Source organism: Triturus cristatus, chromosome 9, assembly GCF_964204655.1.
Source record: "Triturus cristatus chromosome 9, aTriCri1.1, whole genome shotgun sequence".
NCBI lineage: Eukaryota > Metazoa > Chordata > Amphibia > Caudata > Salamandridae > Triturus > Triturus cristatus.
This window is the reverse complement of record NC_140592.1, coordinates 33,205,153-33,223,145: the sequence shown is the minus strand read 5'-3', so window position 1 is coordinate 33,223,145 and position 17,993 is coordinate 33,205,153. Positions and strand designations below refer to the sequence as shown.

The window sequence follows — 17,993 nt, the reverse complement described above, 5'->3', positions numbered from 1 at the left end:
GCCTACACTTTGATACGGTAGGCCTCTCCTACAGCAGTTTATAGTGATCACGGGGATGCACAGTTTTTGTACTAGCAATCCAAAGGGTCAGGACAACGCCCATTTTGCTTACAATATAATGCATTATCCCAATGAGACTGGGCCCTGTACAGATTGGGACAATGGGACCTTGGGGGAAATGGGGCAGATTATATGATGTGGGTGTGCGCCCTCATCATGTGATACACTTGCTAGCCCCTACAGGTCCAGTAGGTTTCGTTTGTAAAACCCTCAGCTCACCCTTGGATAGCTATGGCACTGAGCAGCAAGGCTTATACAGAGGAACACGTGTTAACCATTTAATCAACACCAAAACATTTAAAGAAGCAATTGACATGACAGTCAAGAAATCTGACACCAATTTATAAAAATAAACTGTATTTTATGAGATTTTAGACACTACAATGAAAAAGTTCCAGCTGAGGGTTCCTGGAGATATAGATTTTACTAGCGATAATAAATCAATGCAATTTCATGTAATCATGAACAAGCCTTGGCAATGTCAGGAAATTGTACACAGAAACCTTCTCAAAGAAAACTTAGGTAAGTGTTAATGCAGACAGTTAGAAGTACTTTGGTTGAACAACTCCAGCAAGGAACTAGTCAAGGGGACCAGCAAGGTCCTCAAGAACAGTTACCTTCACAGGAGAAGCAGTCAACAGTTCCAGGCACTTTATCTGCATTGCAGAATTCCTTTGGAGTGGTCCTGATGAAAGGGATGAAGGATGCTGAAGATGTTCTAAGGATGCTGTGGATGTGACACAGTTGACAAGGGTCTTCCTGCAGGTACTCCTCGGTCAATGAAGATGGTGAGGGTGTCCTGGCTACAGGGTTGACGTCCCATGGAGTCCTCTCTGGTTTGACCGAAGTCCAGTCGCCACTGGACTACAAGTCTCCTGTTGTCACGGGCCAAGCTTTCCTTGGTTGATAACTTTCCTTTTGAGGGGTTAAAGCAACTCTTCAACAGCACTCCTGGGCTCGGCGAACCCGGGTGCAACTCTGTACATTGACCTTGGTCTTCGGTGCCGCACAGCAGTGGTGACAGCGACTTGTAGAATTTGGGCTACCAACTTGCCCCAGTATGTTTCTTCAGCTGTTGTGTCCCTGAGCTGCAAACAGGAGGCCGGTCAGCTGGCCCATGGAGTTTTCTCGGCTTGACTGGGCTCTGGATACAGCTTCTCCCTGAGCAGGACATGGCAGAGACAGTCCCTCTCTTGAATAGTCAACAGGTGGAGCTGGTGTAGTCTTCGTCAGTGCAGCCTCTCTTTGCTGGTCCCTCAGTGCAGCTGGGCAGTTCTTCTTCGGTCCTTCTTCCAAGTCTGTTGAGACCTGAGGTCTGTGTGCCAATGGTGCCCCTTTCATGCTCGGAAAGTGCCCAAAGGGCAGGATGTGGTTGGTAGCCAATGGGCTACCAGTTTACTTCCCACCTGGTGACCACTTCCTGTGGAGTGTGGCATCTGGCTATCCCAGGATTTACTATACTGCCCTCTCCTAGCATACAGGCCTTTCTAGCCCATGGGAAAACCAGTTTGGCAACTTGTTTCCCATTTCTTTCTCTTATGCCAGCCTGTCTACCTCAACCATGGAGCAGCTCTCCCCCCTCGTGCGACCCATCTGCCCTTCAAAGGCGGCTTCACCTTTGAAGTTTGCCTTTTGGGGTTAACAGCCAAGTAGTTTCCTGCAGAAGGGAGATGACACCTCTTTGGCCTGCACTCCCTCATTATTCTCCTTCCTGAGAGTTGCTGGCACGTCTCTCAAGGAGGGCAGAAAGTTGTCTCGAGGAGTAGGCTCTGTGTGTGCCTGGGAAGGCACAGGAGTTTTAAAGGCAACAAAGTGACAGCTGTGCTAAACCTGCACACTGCAAACAGCTACATTAATTTCAAATTGAGATACAAGTCGGGCTTAATGTAAATAGTTGTTTGATACCTTGGAGAGCCCACTTTGGTTGCAATGTTTGGGAGTTAGCACAGTTGAGGGGTCAGCATGTAACCCTATACTTGACCGTTGGGCGACCACGTCTTTCCACAGTATAAAACAGTTGTTTTGTAGGTTTTACTGTCAGGACATGTAAAGTACATGTCCTGCCTGTGGAATATGTTGCTTCCTGCCTTTAGGGCTCGGTAGGCCTGCCAGAGGGGTGACTTGCACAGATGTATAGGGGACATGGTGGCTTTGCCATGGCTTTCAGTGGCACAGTCGGGCTAGCAGTGTATGACTGCTCCACCAGTCTGCAGTGGCAGGCTGTGGGGACTTCTTTTACTCGAGGGAACCTGCAGGGTGGCACAATCAGCTCTACAAACCCTGGGGTACCTTTCCAACTTACATGCCCTGGGCACCAGGGCACCATTTACCAGGGACTTACAGGTAAGTTAGCCATTTCCAGTTGGGTATAGCCAATTCGAGATACACTTGAGAGTCAGGGCACTGGCCCTGAGGTCTCAGTGCACTCTCAGAGTCAAAACACCAGCAGCATCAGTCAAAGAACGTGGGTGTGACCATACAAAAAGAGGCATTTTCTTACAGCCGTCTTGCTTATTAAAGCCAAGGTTGTCGAACTACAATATTGTTTCAAACACACCTCAGGAGCACAAAGCAGCTGTCTCTTGACTTTAGTTTGTAAGTCACGATCTGGAGGTGAAGTTACCAGGGACATACACTACGGACATTTGCATCACATTCTGGTCAGCTGCCAACTAGAAACCCTAATGCACAGGTATTTACATTACTACCCATGTTTTAGAGTGTGGGTTTCATCATAAATTTGCACCCAGGTCAAAGCTTGACAAGAATAGACTACAAGACTAGAATTCTTTAATGGGCCTTAAATGGCAAATGCTTGGCAGTCATTGGAGAACTGCAGCGAAGGCTGTGATGATCAGTGTGAAAGGGTAAAACAAACAGAGATATTTCTGAGTATGTACGACAGGTGCCATTATGGGCCCACGTGAACTATTGAAACTTTGACAATATGTAAGTTACAATGTAGCCCGGGGTCTCCAACCTTTACTGTAATAAGAGCTACTTATGTTCAATAAAAGTCGTCTTGAGCTACTAACACATATTATGGTTGTCATAGTAACCGCATCAGACAGGAAATCATGAATGGACACCTTTTGCAAGATTACCAGTAGGGAGGGCCTTAGTTCCTCAGACGCACTGTCAAAAGAATGCCTCATCATGGGTAACACGTAACAGCCATAGCTGCAATACCCTTATTACCAATGTAATAGTTTTAGCAAGAAGTCTTTCCTATGCAACATAATTTATCATTGAAATATCAGCATCAAATATTTTTGGGAAATTCAAGTCTTTCTGCAAATAGCAGCTTATGAGTTCTGAAAATACATACATTTTGAAATTGTGTATACATATCTTAGCTAAACCAAGCAACACATTCTACTTTAATAGGCTAGGATACACAGAGGGGAGCTACTTACTGGTAGCCGGAGAGCTTCCAGTAGCTCACAAGCTACTCATCGGAGAAGCCTCTCGCCTGTGTGTGAATTGACAAAATGTTTCTACTCAAACAGGGATGATTGATGCTAGATTAAAGAAACAGGTTTGAGTATCTGGTCATATGAAATACATTTGCGTGTGGTTTCCTAGACCATGTGTGTTTTTTTCCATGAATGGCATGATTAGGACATTTTTGTATTTATTGATGACTTTTGTAAAAAAAAATCTGATTAGTTCAAAGTATTTTCCCCGACACCCATCTCTCTCTTACACTTCCAGAGAGAAAATGTGTGTACCTTCTCCAACATTGGGCACCACTTACACCTGGATCCTTCAGGTGTTGATTATATGTGCTGGAGCTGGAAAGGGCGGCAAATGAATTTGCACTTCATTGTGAACAGACAGATGGGTACAGCTGGTTGGATTGCTCTTCTCATTTGCATTAGAATTCATTGATGACTCCACTGACAATGCCTATGAAATGCAACATGTATAAAGTAGAATGAATAGTACTTGTGTCTACGTTTAGCACATGTGAGGAAATGACTTGAACATATTCTGCATACTTACACCTTTAAGAATCTTGCACAGCTTACCTAAATTGCATCTTTGTCCAATCATAAGTATAACTTACACATGGAAAGAAAATGAATCAGCAGTATCAATACTTGCAAGAGAGATCTCTCTTTTCAAGGAGATACCCTGATCATTTAGGGAGAAACTATACGATTTTTGGCACAGAGACCCTACCCACTGCGAGACATAAATATAAGGGGAGACGACACATGGTTTAGGGTTGGCAGATGGCCTACTAAACCACTGATATGGCAGAGGAAACATCTCTGTCACCCATGCTGTGGACTGTTCCCCCAATGTTACATTTGCTGCTACGTTATCAGCTGCTTTCTCCAAATCACTTTGGGTTCTTTGTCGATAGGATCCGGGGGCGAAAAGTTGTGTGGCAGTTGCTCCCTTGTTGGCATGCCACTGAGAAGGTGGCCTTTCTTCTCCCTGAAAATGAGGGAGCATTTCAGAGCTGAGGCAGACAGGACTTCCTCCAGTTTTGTTAAAAATACAATGACTTGCTGTATAGGAAGACATACACTTGTCAATGACATAAGGAAAATCTTCGAGAATCAGCTGCCGTCGCTGAAAACCTTGAGACACACAAATTAGAGCTGAAGGAGTCTCAGTTTTTCAAACGTTTCTTGGTGATGGATGTCATCTGTGGGCAAAGAGGAGCTGCCAGAATCTGCGTTGGAGGATGCGGAATCTTGACAGGCACGGTGGGGGTCTTCAGTGGCCGGTGCTGCTGCCTGGTCCACCTGGGCCTGGCTAGGGAGGATCTCAGCAGAGCTGGTTGTGATGAGATTGGTCTGGTTCTTTTTCAGCAGGCCTAGCTTCTGCAGGGCTTTTTCTCTGGGTGAAGTGTGCACACCAGGGAATACAACAACCTGCTTAGAGTGAGACAAGAGCTCACTAGTTTTGGCATCCTCTTCCAGTGACGAGGCGGTGGCGTGCTGAGTGACAAACCGGGCCCGTAGCTCCTGTACATTGACTCCAGACCTCATAATGGTGTCAAATTTTCGCAGATAACTTGGGTGTAAATGGACAAATTTGTTCAAGCCCTCTTGAGCTGCCGTGGGTGGTTCCTCCGAAGAACCCTCTGAGTGAGACATAGGCGGGTTCGTTTGGGGTTCATTTGGCACCTGCGTCGTTGTCGTATCTACTGCTACGTCACTCTTCCCTGATGCCATCTGTCTTTTCCCCTGCATTGTCTGTCTGCTGACGTCATTGGAGCTGTCACCTTCCTGTTTCACATCTGCAGAAACAATAGAGTTCAGAATATATTAACACTATCCTCAGGTTTTGGAAACAGAGAGTAAGCAATCATTTACACATACAATAGATTTGACTCTGCCTTCCCAAAGTGGCTTTCACAGATGGTGCTTAAGGTTGTACTCCAGTGTGAATACACCCCATACAACTGCTCTAGAGAATATCCGAGACCATGAATATTGTGGTACAAGAGTATCGTAGATAAAATGTCAAAGACCAAGATATCAAAAGGTAAGTGCATATAGAGGATGTGTAAATTTACAATTATTAACTCCACGTCTATGTAGCTTGAAGATATATATATCGTCGAGGTACATATATGTGGAGTCAGGTATAGAAAATCTATACTATTTTGGATTGAATATTTTTTCTTTAATATTAGCTTATCTGGATATTCTGGCTTCGATATTCAGGTTTCGATATTCTGGCTTCGACATTCTGGCTTCGACATTCTGGCTTTGCTATTCAGGTTTTAATGTTCTGTCTTTGGTACTATGGCTTCAATATTCAGATTTCAATATTCTGGCTTCCATACTCAGTTTTCACACCGTCCAACTTGTCCACTTGCACCTGCCCCTCTCTTCTAAGACCATGAGTGACTCATCATCATAAAGCTTTATTCGACAAGAAAATGTCATAAAAGCACAAACAAATACACATTAAAAAGAAAAAAAAATGCCAATAAGGAAGAATTAATAGGCAATAAATATACATTCGTTAAAAAGACAATAAAATCAGATTAAAAATGAGAATAATAAAATTGATAAACTCATTACCAGACTATAATACAATGTGCAAATAGTAGCAAGGGAGCTTACATTCATATGGATTATAACAATAGAAACAGGGTAAAAGTGGAAGCAAAAACTCTTTGTATATCCGTGGGCCAAAATGTCATGCATGGATTAGAGAGGCATCACCACTTTCAGTCGTATTATCCATGCCCATCTAAGAAATTTTGCTACAGCTGTAAGAAGAGGAAGCCAGGTTTCAGTGCGTATTAATCTAAGAGCAACCTCAGATTTTTGAGTGCCTAGAAGACGACAGATGGGGGCCAACCAAATGCGTCGAGGAATAGTATATGCAGGGCACACAAACAAGAGGTGGGGCAAACACTCTCTAGGTGCATGGCAAAGGGGGCAAGATATATCAGCTGCATTCCCCCAACTTGCTGTGAAGGACTTAACGGGAAGTGTGCCAGTTCTTAATTGAAACAAAAGCTTTCTATCAAGTGGCTTTGTGATAGTGTCCCAATATGCTTCAAGCCTTCGACTTGGTTTGGCCATAAGGAATTGGCCTGTCAGCGACGATGGATCACTATTCCTAAAGATACTAGCTTCCACCCAAGCCCAGTACCTTTCCTTCAACTGCATTTTTGAAGGAAACTGCTTTTTTTCTGGGTTCTCCCAAAGATCAATCATGCCAATATTTACAAGCAACAACCTAAGGTTCGATAACCATTTAATTTTTTTAAATTGGTCAACTCTAATTAGGTCTTTAAAACTCTCAGCGTACGTGGACAGTTCCGGGGTTGTCCAAATTCTTCGCCAATACATTAGAGGACGCAATCTGGCGATGTCAGCCAGTGCCTTCAATCCTAGGTCGCTAAGTAGAGGCAAAACGGAAGTACTTTGTGGGAGGTTTACAAGTTTTCGTACAAAGCAGTTTTCTGCAACGATCAATTTGGACAGGTTTTTGTTGCCCCAAAGCTCTACTCCGTAAAGGACAGCGCTAATGATTTTCATATTATAGACCGTCAGAACAGGGGAAATTGGTTTCGTAAAAGATGCCCTATGCTCAGCCAATAATGTACCTGCTAGCTGTTTATGTTTAAGTGTAGCCATATCCAATTGTTTGTTTATTAAGCAACATGGTTCCAGTAAACGATCTGTGAGCATTGAATGTCATAAATTTAGTTTTGGAGACATTGATTTCAAGGCCCCGAAGATGGCAAAATTCTTCAAAAAGAGACAAGGCACGCTGTAGGCCACTCGGGGTTTTTGCTAGCAACAGTGTATCATCGGCGAACATAAGAATCGGAATTCTTACGCCCGCCAATTTTGGTGCATCCGTTGGAGTGGTTTCCATAAACTTAACTACCCCATTTATGAAGATGGAAAACAAGGTTGGGGCCATCACACAGCCTTGTCTCACTCCTCTTTCCACAGCAAAAGATGGGGTAACCTGGCCCTGTGCACCCCATCTAATTTTTGCAAATGTGTCCTGATGGAGTCTGGCAATGAGTGATAATAGAGCATGGGGCATCCCTAAATCTTGCAGAACTTTCCATAACTTATTACGAGAGACGAGGTCGAATGCTGATTTTAAATCTACAAAGGCAGCATACAAGCTGCCTTTTTCCAGGACCACCGTCTTCCAATATAATAATGTAAAGCGAAAGGTTTGATCGATTGTACTGGTACTTGCCCAAAAACCAGCCTGGAAGGAAGACAGAATATCATAAGAACTAATCCAATCCTGGATTTTATTTAGGACCAGCCGACCCATGATCTTCTGGGATGAATCAATTAAACTAATGGGTCTATAATTCCCGGGTACTGATTTATCACCCTTTTTATATATAGGAATTATCTCAGCTCCCTTCCATGACTCAGGTATCGGCGAACCTTTGGCTATTTCATTCATTAATATCAGAAAATAACAGATCCATAAACTTTTGTTGGAGAAAAATAGATCAGCTGGAATCCCGTCAGGACCTGGCGCTTTACCTCCCATCAGAGAACCCAATGCAGTATTAATATCTTCTTCAGAAAATGCCGAATCAACATAGTAAATGTGTGTAAGCTCAATTATCTCCCTCTCTTCAGGGCCACCAGCATATTGTAATTGAAAATGTGATACCCAATCATCTTGACTTACATAATTTACCAATTCTGCTGGGCTACTCTCCGTACCCCATTTTAGGACCTCCCAAAATACTTTTTGGTTGTTGTTTTCGCAAGCACTTTTTAGGTCCTGCCACCTGTTTTCATCCCAGCATTTTTTTGCCCAAACCAAAACTTTCCTATATCTTGACCTGGCTAATCGGATCTTTTGGATTTCACCTTCCCTGATAGCTAGTCCCAATAGACTACGGGCCTCTCTACAGTCCCCATTGAACCACTTGCTCCCCTTCATTTTTTTAGTGCCTTTATATTTACATGCTTTGAAAAAGTAGGAACAAAGGGGCATATCAACAACAACCGTCGATAATTATCTCTAAGCGCACTTAGCGCTAGGATAATTATCGCCGGCTAGCGTGAATTTTTAGCGCTGAGATAGCGTGCTATTAGCAACGCTTATCTCATTAGCGATAACAATCCTCACGCTAACAGGCTAACGTGAGATTAGCGCTGGAAAGCCAGCGATAATCTCACGTTACCTTGTTGATAGGGACAGGCAAACTTAGCCATGATATCCTCCTTCCATAGGATATCATGGCTAAGTCAGAAAAATACCAGACGTAAAAAAACAGCGTTAACCCCGGTTAGCGCTGCTTTTTTTGTCTCTAACAGGGTTAGCGACATTCTTGATAATAGGAGAAATGTCGCTTAGCGACATTTCTCCTATTATTTTACTCTGGAACGCCCCCTTTGCATCTCATTAGAGATGCAAGGGGAAGCGTAGAGTAAAAGGGTGCTAACATGCAAATTTGCATGTTAGCACCCTGTTGTTGATAGGGTGCTAGTTTTATCTCTGCTTTGTTGGCTTTTAAAGCCAAAAAAGCAGAGATAAAGCCCTTGTTGATATGCCCCAAAGTTTGGTAAAAAAATCAACGTGTAATCCAGTAAGCATCTCGGGGGGTGCCAAATTAGATGAAAGTTCTTCCATGTCTAGCACCGCCTTGCCTACATCTAATGAGATCCTGGTTATGGTTTCTGGTTTTGCTACTAGGTTTGCCCATTTTAGACGCCTCATATCGTTTGTGGGGGCTAGGTCTAAGGTTATCAGCTCCCTTTGGGGCTGAGAAACCCCTTTTTCGATCACTCCCTCAAAAGCTGCAGACAATGGATTGTGGTCGCTCTCAGCACGTTGGACAACCTTCATGTCCTTAAGCTTATTCCAGAACTGGTAATTGATTAAAATATAGTCTATACGACTCTGACTGAAGCCGTTATTAAAAGTTGATGCTCCAGCTCCATCGGACTGGGTTCTACCGTTTAATGCCCTGAATCCTTTTTCCATGCAAAGGGAGTTCATTTGCACCACCACATCCGTCCATCTCTTAATCGGATTTAGATCTAGTTCTGGAATTCTCCTCAGGGCATCCTCGGGATTACAAAAATTGGAATTACCCTTTATAAGTGGTTCAAAGGTCATGTTAAAATCGCCTGCTATTATTGTATTAGTGCCCATAGAATGTTGCTCCAAGAGAATATCCAGGGCTACCAGGACCTCAGATTTCCTACCCTTTGTCCCTCTTGCGTAAACGTTGTAAATATCTAGTTTTTCAGCCGTTCCCCATTGCAACCTAATCGCTAGTATATCCTTGTTGTGGGGTTCAAGGACCTGAATATTAAAAACAATCTCTTGTCGTATCCAGATTACCAGACCTCCTGAGGGTCTCCCCTTCCCTCCATTTATGGCAGGAACATAGTAATTCAGGTATCCTTCGCAATGAACTGCATCTAACGCCCAGGATTCCTGGAATAGGCAAACGTCATGTTGGTCAATGAACGAGTGCCACTCGGGAGAGATCATCTTTGAACCTAAACCAGCTATGTTCCATGACATCACCGTTAACTTAGATGGTAAGTTTTTGGATGGGCATAATCTCCCCTCAATCGATGGAATATCATAGGAGATTGAGGGCTCAACTGCTCTTTGCGATAATGGGTTAGGAGCAGAAGAGGGGGTAGTTATAGATGAAAAAGCATGATGATTATTTGTCTTACTGACTCCTCTAGAAGTAAGCAATTCGGAACTAGGGGAGGGGCGCACCCGGAAACACGCATTCTCAATGACAGGAAGTGTACTGCCAAAAAGGACCCTTTCAGAATGAGTAATCGGCAGTGTCACATTTATTTGTCAATCATTAGAGTCCAAATTTGACGAACTATTAGAGGCATTATCAACAGGCACACCAGGGCGCTTCTGACCAGGAACAAATGGAACTCGTCTAAATTGAATTGAGGAATGATCTGGGGAGGATGAACGAAACTCCAGGGCCAACAAGTTCTCAACTAAGGCATGATCTCTTAATATTAGCTCAATAGAATCCCTAGAGCTGGTCCTGGAAGAAAGTCTACGAGCTCTCGTGATGTCGTCCCTAATAATAGATCGGCAACCCCTGACGTGGCGGATCCAGTGGATTGCTTTATTTGTGAGAGAATCTTCACTTTCTCTATTAGGCCCGGTATTAGATTTGGGTACATTGACCATAAAGATTTTCGGCGCCTGATCCAAATAAGCTCCTGCAGACATAAGACTATGTTGGGTGTTATTAATTCGATTATATCCTGTGTCTAGATTAGAACAATTTCTAGACTTCAGTTCTAAGGGTTGTGATTTTAATAGTGACTCAAATGGGTGAGGAGAAGGCACCATTTGACAATAGCGATAATTTCCTGGTTCTTTCTCCCAATCGTGGGAAGGATGGGGAAAGCATTCTTGGAAAGAGGATGGAGAAAGGATGGAGTAAACATGCATAACCATCTACCAGGGGTTGTCTGCTTTTAAAAAACACCCCAACCAACCAGAGTGCGTCGCCGGCTGACCCCAGCAGCTAATGTGCAGGAGGACCTCAGGCAAGAAAAAGCAGTCGGGACCGTGTTACTATTTTATCTATTTGTATTTATGGAACCAATGTTGTCATGTTTCTTTAGAGAAAAGCCTTTACAGAACAATATGTGTTGACTTTATTAACATCTTAGAGATAGCTCTGGACTCTTCATTGTATCTGGACTTGGCCTGGCCAGTCTGCTCCAGTCATCGCTTCACCGCTTGAAGGCATCATTCGACCAAGAACTGATCATGAGCTCAGCACATCCTTCGAGCTTGGCTCTCAGCTGAGGCCAGATCGACTTGAAGACGGGACGCTTCATACACAAACCACTGCATCTTTACCCTACATCCCACCTCACTGACCTGCTCAAGGTCTCTGGTGGTAAATGAGATCCGCGTAGAAGGAATACGCTACTCTTGTAGTGCCCTCCTTCCAGAACACCAATGCTCAGAACTATCCATTCCCAGGTGCAGCTGATGCTCCTGGAACTCATCACCCAACAATTTCACTGTAACCTAGGCCTTATGTCTTTCTGTGAACAATGAAAACTCATCTTTTCAGAACACACTTTCCTGATAAGTAGGAGTCCTTCAGATGGAGACTGTTTTCTTAATATTTTTTCAAACACTGTCTTCATTAATATTTTCCCCATCACAATATGGTATACAGAACCAGACTTAGGCAGCGCTGAGATGCCCTAGGGTGAGTCGTACGCTATATTAAATGTAATTAACATAACATGTCTTAAGCTAATTATCCTGGCGGGAGATCAGATATATCTTTTCACTCTTAGACGGTTGATTCCCCCTCCCGGATACTTATTAAAGTCGGGTTAACTGTGTAATTACTTTTACCATCACTACCACTCTTACATCTAATCTGCTCTTCTAGGGGTCCAGCACCCACATGCACCCAAGTGATGGAGTGATCCATACATCTCTCAACTAAATAAATTATAAATAAATATTTGAGCGAACAAAAATGAAGAGATAATGCAAAAGAATTGTGAAATTTAGGACTGATGCGCCTGAGTGGAGGAGGTGATTTGTGATGCATGACTAGAGGTAGTGGCACCCATTGAAGGGTCACTCTCTGACATCAGTGGATGCAGTGAGAAAGCATGGTGTTGTACGAAAACTGCATAAATAAAGATGGGAAAAAACACAATAATCGATGCGATGGTAACAGCAGTATTTAATTTATATAGGTAATTAAATTAAAAAATAAACCATAAATAAATAAATAAAAATAAGAGCTGGTCGCCAAAGATGTTTTCTGTCTGGAGGCTGCACAAGGAGGAAGGGTGGTCCTAGAAGGCAGGACTCACCTTCATCAGTTTTTAATCAGTTGCACCTAGCAGCACCGCCAGCTGGAGCCCTATAATATTTTTGGACATTACTTCTTCTGCTCATACAGCGAGCTCCTGTTCCAGGAGTGGTCTCTAGGAACTTCTGCTGTTTTACAGTACCAGGGCAGAACTACAGCTCTGGGCCAAACAAGAGGCACTTGAATATATGACGCCTCAAACGAACTGCTTGAGACAGTGTAAAGAGTGACGGGTAAAATGCTTGAATTAATCTCAGCCACTGGTAATCTAGGAGACATTCCATTCCAACATTTTTCTGCTAGTTAGTAGTTTATTGCATAAACATAAATTAGAAGGGACCATGATCTGAGATTTGCCCCAGTTTTACGTTTTTGACAGACTAATAAGATCAAGAGAAACCATTTTTAACTATATTAGAAAGGTATGACTAGGGAGGTGTGGCTTGGCGCCGATGTGAGGGGAGGCGGACTCTGGAACTCTGCCCGCGGCTTCCCCTCACTCACCCTGACTATGTAAGGGGGCTCCTTATCACAAAATAGGCGGCGGAACAACTGGGGCCACTGTGGAGCGCCCAAGAGGCGGTGGAGGTGCCCCCAGAGAAATGCTGAACTTTCTCTGGCGCGGCTCCGAGTGGAGCCTTCAAGATGGCGGCCAGGTAATGCGCATGCAAATATCTCCGAGAGGGGGTGCGTGAGGAGGCCCCTTATTGACAGTCTGTGACGGAGCGGAGGGTGTACTGCAGAAAACCTGCCAAGAGGTGGTGGTGCCCCCGCGACGAAGACACACCGTACTCTGACTGGACCGGCTCTGAGCGTGAAGCCTCTAAGATGGCGGCTGCGCGTTGCTGAAGAGAATATCTCCGTGAGAAGGAGCCGATGCCCGCACTCTTCTGTGGGAGCGACTTGGAGACTGCCCGGGACTTTGCCACAGGTTGGGGGCACGGCAGGCAGGGACCTTAGGGTGCTGGAGGAAAGAGCAAGACTGCTCACCCATGGTCCTGACTGCCAGATACGTGCTGGAGAAGGAGGTGCGCGCTGAGGGGCCTTAAGCTTTGGGCCGGAGCCCAACCACAAGTAAGGTGAAGATAGAGAGGGGGTTGCTGCCGATTGCGCTGTCTGGTATTAACCCTGGCGGACTTGGGGGAAAACTTTGTTGAGGTTGCGGCGTGAGGCTGCTGCTGTGGATTGCAGCGCTGTGCTTGGCGGCGGAAATGGCCCTGAGCAGGAGAAGCGGATGGTGGAGACGGTGATCTGGCGGGGGACATCGGGACTGTTGTCATTGCCACTGCGCTACATGGGAAGTGTATGTACACTGTTAGTCTGGTTGGAGAGGGCTGGATCCCTTCAGGAGTCTGCTCTGCCTGCCCTGGGGAGGGGACGATCGCCCCGCTCCTCTCCTGTGTTCATGGACTAGATCGGCATTCTGACCCTGCTGCGGAGGCCCAAGAGGAGCAACCAACTGTACAGGGTTACGTTGTTGCGGAGCAAGTCGTAGGCACACGAACTCTCCTGTGGTCACCACCTTGAAGGCCTGCTCGGCCCCCTGTGGCCCACTACCATGGGACGGGTATCCCGGCGGAAGGGCTTCGCTGCTTTACAGGTGGAAGGAGCGGGACAGCACTCCGATGATGAGGAGGAGGTGGCAGAACAACAGAGGTACGAGGCCCAGGGGGGCTCCACACTGGCGGACATAATGCAGGCCATCAACTCCTCGAGAGAGGCCTTGGAGACCAAGATTGACGCTATATGGGTTGTTCTCAGCATTTTAAAGGACCACCACCTCAAACTCAAAGAGCGGGTGAAAGCTAATGAGAAGACCATGGAGGAGGTCCCGGACGCAATCTTTACTTTACAGCGTTCTCTGAAACTGGTGGAGAACAAGGTCAGGGTCTTGGAGGCGAGAGCGGAGGACAGCGAAGGACGCTCTCGCAGGAACAACCTGCGCATAGTGGGGGTCCAGAGCGGGAAGAAGGAGATGATGCTGTCCAGTACATGGAGGCCTGGCTTAGGGCAGAAGTGGCCCCAGAGGGGCTCTCTCCCTTCTTTGCACGTGAACGCGCTCACAGGGTCCCAGCTAGACCCCCTAGACCAGGGGCGCCCCCGCGGCAGACGGTTGTGCGCTTGCTCCATTACCGTGACAGAGACCATATATTGCAGCAGGCTCTGGGAAAGCAGAATCTTCAAATCGGGAATGCTAGGGTGATGATTTTTCCGGACTTCACCAGGGAGGTGCAGAGGCAGCGCGCTTCTTTCCTAGCAATCAAGCGGAAACTCCGGCAGTTGCAGATGCCGTACGCCATGCTGTTCCCCGCACTCCTACGGGTGGTAGACAGGAACGACACACAGTTCTTTACTACTCCGCAGGACGCGTGGTTGGAGCCGCGAAAGACAGGAACCAGAAATGCTTCTCCAACGAGCGCTGCAGAGCAGGGGTCACCCGCACCTCTGGGTTCACCGAGGACCCCTGCCTCGCCGGGACACCAACTTGAGTGAGATAGAGCTGTGTAAGCGGTTGCAGAGATCAGCTGGGGTGAAACTAACCTGAACTCCACTGTTACTGGGCATGGCATGGGCAGATCTGAGACTTCTCCTCCTAGCAGCACGAACAGGGAATCTGAGCCTGAACTTCCTGAGGTCACACCTCAAACGGCGGACTTAATTGCGTGAGATGGGCGCATACAGCTGGGTGAGATAGGTCCATGCTGATAGTGGGGACTGGTTGCTGAGAGAGTTCCCCTTTGGGGGAGGAGGGCTGTTGGCACCAGAAACGAGCTGCTGATGGGGGCTCCCATGTTTGTTGTGAGCGGGGGGTAGCCGGGGGGGGCTCTGGGTACTAGGGGGCCAGCACACGCTTCATCACATTCCGTGAATAGTTGTTTGTTGTACTAGTTTGGATGGGAGATAGTTCGATTGTTCCCTTCCTGGGGAGAGGGAGTTGGGGAGTTCAAGGGGGTGAGGGAGGTTTTCTTGGGGTCAGGCATGCCGATGGGGGGGGGGGCATGATGGAGGAACACTGAGGGATGCACAATGGGATCCACCGTAGGTATTAAGTGTATGTCCTGGAACATTAGGGGGATGCACACTATGGCGCGCCGCCAGAAGATACACACCTACCTTGTGAGGAGAGGGGTGCAGATTGCCCTGTTACAGGAGATGCATCTAACAAAGCAGGAGGGGGTGGCATTACAGCATAGATGGCAGGGACAGGTGTTTTGCACAGCGTATTCGGCCTTTGCTAGGGGCACATTGATTTGGGTCCGAGCGGGTGTTCCATTTCAGAGCACTGGGCAGCTGGTTGATCCAGACGGCACGTATGTGGTGGTGGCAGGGCACCTTGACGGTAAGGACATTGTATTGGGGAGCCTATATGCCCCCAACATAGATCAAGCTGCATTTTTTGCCCATCTGTCAGGGAAGCTGGCGGCCATGTTGATGGGGTCGGTGTTACTGGGGGGGGTGACTTCAACTGTATCGCAGACGTTGGCTTGGATTGCTCTCACCCTCCTCTTGTAGATGCCCCAGTGAACAGACTGGCAGCGACGAGATGGGCCTGCCAGCAGCAATGGGGACTGACGGACTATTGGCGGGCTCATTACCCAGGGGATAGGGACTACTCTTATTTTTCTCTGCTACATGACTTGCATGTTTGCCTGGATTCGATTATCTGTTCGCCAGACGTGCATGGAGGGATTGTGCACAGCAAATATTTAGCTAGAACAGTATCGGATCACAATCCGTTGTTGGTGTCGCTGAATTGGCTGCAGGGTCGCCCCGCCATTCCCACTTGGCGACTAAGGCTGGAGGGACTGGAAGATCCAGTGTTCCAGGATACTATAGGCACTGCGATTGGGGATTATTTTAAGAACAATACTGGGACAGTGTTGAGCCCACTTGTTGAATGGGATGCTTTTAAGCCGGTGATCAGAGGGCGTTGCATAGGGAAAGTGGTGGGAGTGAGGAGGGTATTGCTGCAGGATGTACAAAGTGCAGAACATAGACTTAGGGATGCAGAGAAAGAGAGACCGGAACAGCCTGATAAGCAGGATGACCTCCTCGCGGCTCGCGAGGACCTAGCGGTACAAATAGAAAATCATGCTGTTTTGATTATAAGGCTTACACTGCCTGGGCGCATGCCGAACAGGACAAATCTGGAGCGTTGCTGGCATGGTTGGCCAACCCAGCGTGCAGAGGGATGTCAATATTAGAGCTGAGGGGTCAAGGGGATGACGTATTCCGAAGGCAGCGCAACATTAATGGGCAGTATTACTCAGTGCTTTACCAGAGTAAGCTTGGCCCAGGGGATCCCAGTGATGAGGGCTTTTTGACTGAAGTGGAACTTCCCAAGAATGAGGAAGTGGCGGCAGAGGAACTTGGCAGAGATATCGAGGCGGGGGAGGTGTGCAGCGCCATCAAACACATGGCTAGGAACAAAACACCGGGGACTGACGGGCTCCCGGTGGAATTTTACTCTGAATATGCGGACGCCCTGGTCCTGCGCTTGGTAGAATTGTATAATAGCATGAGATGAGAGGGTTCCCTCCCTGCCTCCACGAGAGAGGCGGTAATTGTCCCCCTTCTGAAACAGGGCAAACCTGCCTGGGATCGAACCTCCTACAGGCCACTTGCCATGCTCAACTTGGATTACAAGATACTGAGTCGTGTATTAGCTAGTTGATTGCTGACCCATATGCCGACCTTAATTCACGTGGACCAGGCCGGATTTATTCCGTCTAGGAACACAGCGATGAACATTCGTAAACTCTTGCGTATCCTGGGGGCGGATACTTATTGCAAGGAAGACGCCAGTATCTTTACAGTCGATATTGAGAAGGCCTTTGATAACCTGGAATGGCCGTACCTTTTTAAAGTCCTGAGGGCGTTCGGCTTGGGGAACCGCTTTGTGGAATGGACGGCGATCTTGTATTATAATTCCACTGCCAGGGTCAGAACAGGGAGACTGATTTCCGATGCTTGTAAGGTGGGACGAGTCACGGATGCCCGCTGTCCCCTTTGTTGTTTGCACTGGCAGTGGAGCCTATGCCTGTCCATGCCAGGACGGGTGGGTATTATCAAGGTCTTCTAGTGGAGGGGCAATTGCAGCATATAGCGCTCTATGCAGATGACCTCCTTTTGTTCCTGGCCAACTCGGGAGATGCGCTCCGGGGAGCAAAGGAATTGCTAGGCACGTTAGGGAGGATTGCGGGGTTCCGTGTGAACTGGATCAAACCGTGCCTGTTCCCCGCCAGCCCTGGTAGGGATGGTACGCAGAGCGCGGAGGGGGTTCCGTGGGAGACTAGATGCTTGCCTTATCTAGTGACCCGGATTTACCATGACCCTGTGGATCTTCTGGAGGGTAACTTAGGGCGGGCGGTGCGCAGTGTTATGAGCTGCTTTGAATTTTGGGGGATTCTCCCACTGTCTGTGGCAGGTAGAGTTGCACTGGTGAAGATGGTTACATTACCCAGGCTTCTCTATTTCTTTGGGACGCTCCCCATTTGTATCCCGCACAAGACCTTTACACAGCTCAACACATTGATTACTGGGTTCTTATGGGGTAACGGGAGGCAGAGAGTGGCCCTTGTCACTATGCAGAGACCTAGGGTGGAAG

General features: G+C 46.9%; 1 protein-coding gene across 6 annotated transcripts in view; it reads right to left on the bottom strand.

Moving 5' to 3' along the window:
• Positions 1 to 400: 400 nt before the first annotated feature.
• The window catches only part of LOC146797315 (uncharacterized), a 102,313-nt gene continuing 84,720 nt past the window's right edge, over positions 401 to 17,993 (bottom strand). For all 6 annotated transcript variants that reach the window (XM_085624309.1, XM_085624306.1, XM_085624311.1 and 3 more), the window contains exon 4: positions 401 to 5,317. In XM_085624309.1, coding sequence (XP_085480435.1) covers positions 4,668 to 5,317 — 650 coding nt within the window. In that variant the 3' untranslated portion in view covers positions 401 to 4,667. The remainder of the gene's footprint in view (positions 5,318 to 17,993) is intronic.